This window comes from Ptychodera flava, chromosome 7 (assembly GCF_041260155.1).
Source record: "Ptychodera flava strain L36383 chromosome 7, AS_Pfla_20210202, whole genome shotgun sequence".
Lineage (NCBI taxonomy): Eukaryota > Metazoa > Hemichordata > Enteropneusta > Ptychoderidae > Ptychodera > Ptychodera flava.
In genome coordinates, this window is record NC_091934.1 from 14,948,831 (window position 1) to 14,951,521 (window position 2,691).

The 2,691-nt window shown below is 41.0% G+C and overlaps 1 protein-coding gene across 1 annotated transcript; it reads left to right on the forward strand.

The window, feature by feature from the left end:
- The first annotated feature begins 724 nt into the window (after positions 1-724).
- On the forward strand, positions 725-1,675 carry LOC139136288 (sulfotransferase 1E1-like). Its single transcript, XM_070704015.1, has one exon. The coding sequence runs from the start codon at positions 725-727 to the stop codon at positions 1,673-1,675; it is 951 nt and encodes a 316-aa protein (XP_070560116.1).
- The last annotated feature ends 1,016 nt before the right edge of the window (positions 1,676-2,691 follow it).

Sequence of the window (2,691 nt, forward strand, 5' to 3'; positions counted from 1 at the left end):
ATAGATTCCCATGTATTATGATTTGATATTTTTGGGTGAAGAACTATATTAGCCATACATTGCCTTCTTTTAGTTGCGTAAAATATTGTGATCCTCCCGTGAGTACTGTTCAGAGGTGATAAGCCTTGATACCTTGAGACAATGATCAAAACTTCATCAGAAACGGGGATCAACATCAAAACATCGTCCTGTCACCAGAGCTTGGTTCAATCACAAAAAATCTTGCGTGATAAATTGTGACCCTCCCTCCAAAAATGCCAGCCCCCCCCCCATGTAATTTCTGTACCTAACTTACATAATAATTGAACGAAGTGTTATGTAACTTATTTAGCTGATACTGGCTCAGTTATTCCTTGGCAAAATATTGCAGTGATTTGGGAGAGTTAAGTTTTAGAATGTCGGACAAGGGGTAGAGTCACATTATAGGCAAGAAGGTAGGGGGAGCGCACATTTTACAATACAGGTGCGCACGGAATTCCCCCGGCCCACCCCCTGTAATTACTGAAGGCTCCCTTATCTACCTGTTGATTGTTCAGATGAGGAAAAGTTCGTCCACCTATTCTTGAATCGTGAGCTTAATAACCAGGCTAGGGGGCACTCCACTCGAGAATTGACAAATTAGCATTTTGTACTTCTGACCTCATTTGAACCATTAAGTACTCTACCAACTAAATCTGCAGGTCTATCGTTTGCATTTGACGAGTTTCTACTCAATTTCGCCAGCATGGTTGACGCGGTGACAATAGTGAACGCCGGATTCAAACTTTCGATCGACAAGATCAAGAACTTTGAAGTCCGGTCGGATGACATTTTTCTCCTCACATTTCAAAAATCGGGGACAACGTGGATGAAGGAAATTCTACCGCTAGTCATGAATGGTGGAGACATAGACGCCATTACAGGCACTCCCCGGGACGTTCTAATACCACACATCGAGTTCCAGCTTTCAGTCGACGAGGACCCCGTAATGCGGGAGGTCCAAAAACAGTTCCTCGTACCGGATGGGTTTCAACTCGACCAGCTAGTATCACCAAGAATGCTGGGCAGCCACCTGAGGTCAGAGTTCCTTCCAAGGGATATCGACGAGAAAAGGGTAAAGGTCATCTACGTAGCGCGTAACCCCAAAGACGTGGCGATTTCATCTTATTACTTCTGCAAGGGGGCGCTATCGAGCAGAATTGAAACAAATGAGCCTGTAAAAGCCAAAGCCTATCAAGACTTCAGCGAATTCCTTCCTGAGTTTTTTGAAATCAAGGCGAGAACTCATAAAGTTCACTATGACGGCACAAAGTGGCACGAACACGTCCTTCCCTGGTGGGAAAGAAGGCACGATCGCAACGTCCTGTTCTTGAAATACGAAGATATGATCCGGGACTTGAAAGCCTGTGTTCGCCAGATTGCTGAGTTCTTGGACGTCCATCTGACGGACGGAGCTGTCGACAAGATCAGCGACCACTGCAGCTTTCAGAGCATGAAGAACAACCAGATGGCCCTCAAAAGCAACTTCTGCACGAATGTTCTTGGTGTGAAGGCCGAAGAGGGCTCCCCTTTCGTCAGAATAGGTGGTGTCGGCGGCTGGAAGAACACTTTTACCGTGGCACAAAACGAAACGTTCGATGAAATTTACCAAGAGTGGATCAAAGGTAGCGACCTAGAAATGACATTTGAATTGTAACGGTCCAGTTGCAAACCAAATTCTCTTGTGCAGGCAAACTTTCTTGGTTTTCCGAGTGCAACATAGTTATCAAATGGGATACCACTTGTTAGGTTTCTAAATAGTCAGTAATCAGAAAAAGTAACCTTGACATATTTTCTGATTCATCGTTAGCGATGATGTGATCAAATATGCCTGTGATCAACTTGGTGTTGCCATATTATAAGTATAATTTTACGTTATATGAAAAGTTTAAAGCTGAATGAAAGGTTTAGTTAGGTGATTGGCAAATTTGGCAAATAGACGTTAACTAACTAGTTTTAAAACGAGACGCGATCTTGTGACCAATTTGGTGGCAAATCGCGATTGTCACTCCGCTTGTCGGTTTGATGTATCATGTTTTCTGTCTCAATATTAGCTAAATCTAAATTGAATTTTGTTAGCTGGATTTATCGAAGCACCTTTTTGTAAAAATGTCATGAAAGCTAGCACGGCATCGATCACGACAAATCGGTCTATGTCACGTCGCGACCTGCCTTTATGAATGGTACCAAGCACGAAAAAAGTTCCGGTGGATGACGTACAACAGGGGTAATTCGGAAATTCGGATTTCTTATCTGTCCTGTTCTACGTCACACAGGTGGCAGTTCGGGCCAGTCCATGTGATATATATATATATATATATATATATATATATATATATATATATATATATATATATATATATATATATATATATATATATATATACATACATACATACATACATACTCATATACAGCCTCGACTCTGATACAGATCTAAAACTTTACATTCAGCCTCGACATAGATACAGCTCAAAAATTTTACATACACCCTGGAAATTTTACATACAGACTCAGATCGGATACCGCTAAACTTTTAAATGTACACTCGTTTAGAGCACAATCATAGTTTTTATGAACATAAACATACAATGTAAGAATATAAACATGAAATTTTAGGACACAAACATAAATTTTAGAACGCAAACATGAAATGTTAGAACACAATCATGG

What these genes read in the sequence shown, in the direction of transcription:
- LOC139136288 (XM_070704015.1), top strand. Translation starts at nt 725, where the DNA reads ATGGTTGACGCGGTGACAATAGTGAACGCCGGATTCAAACTTTCGATC.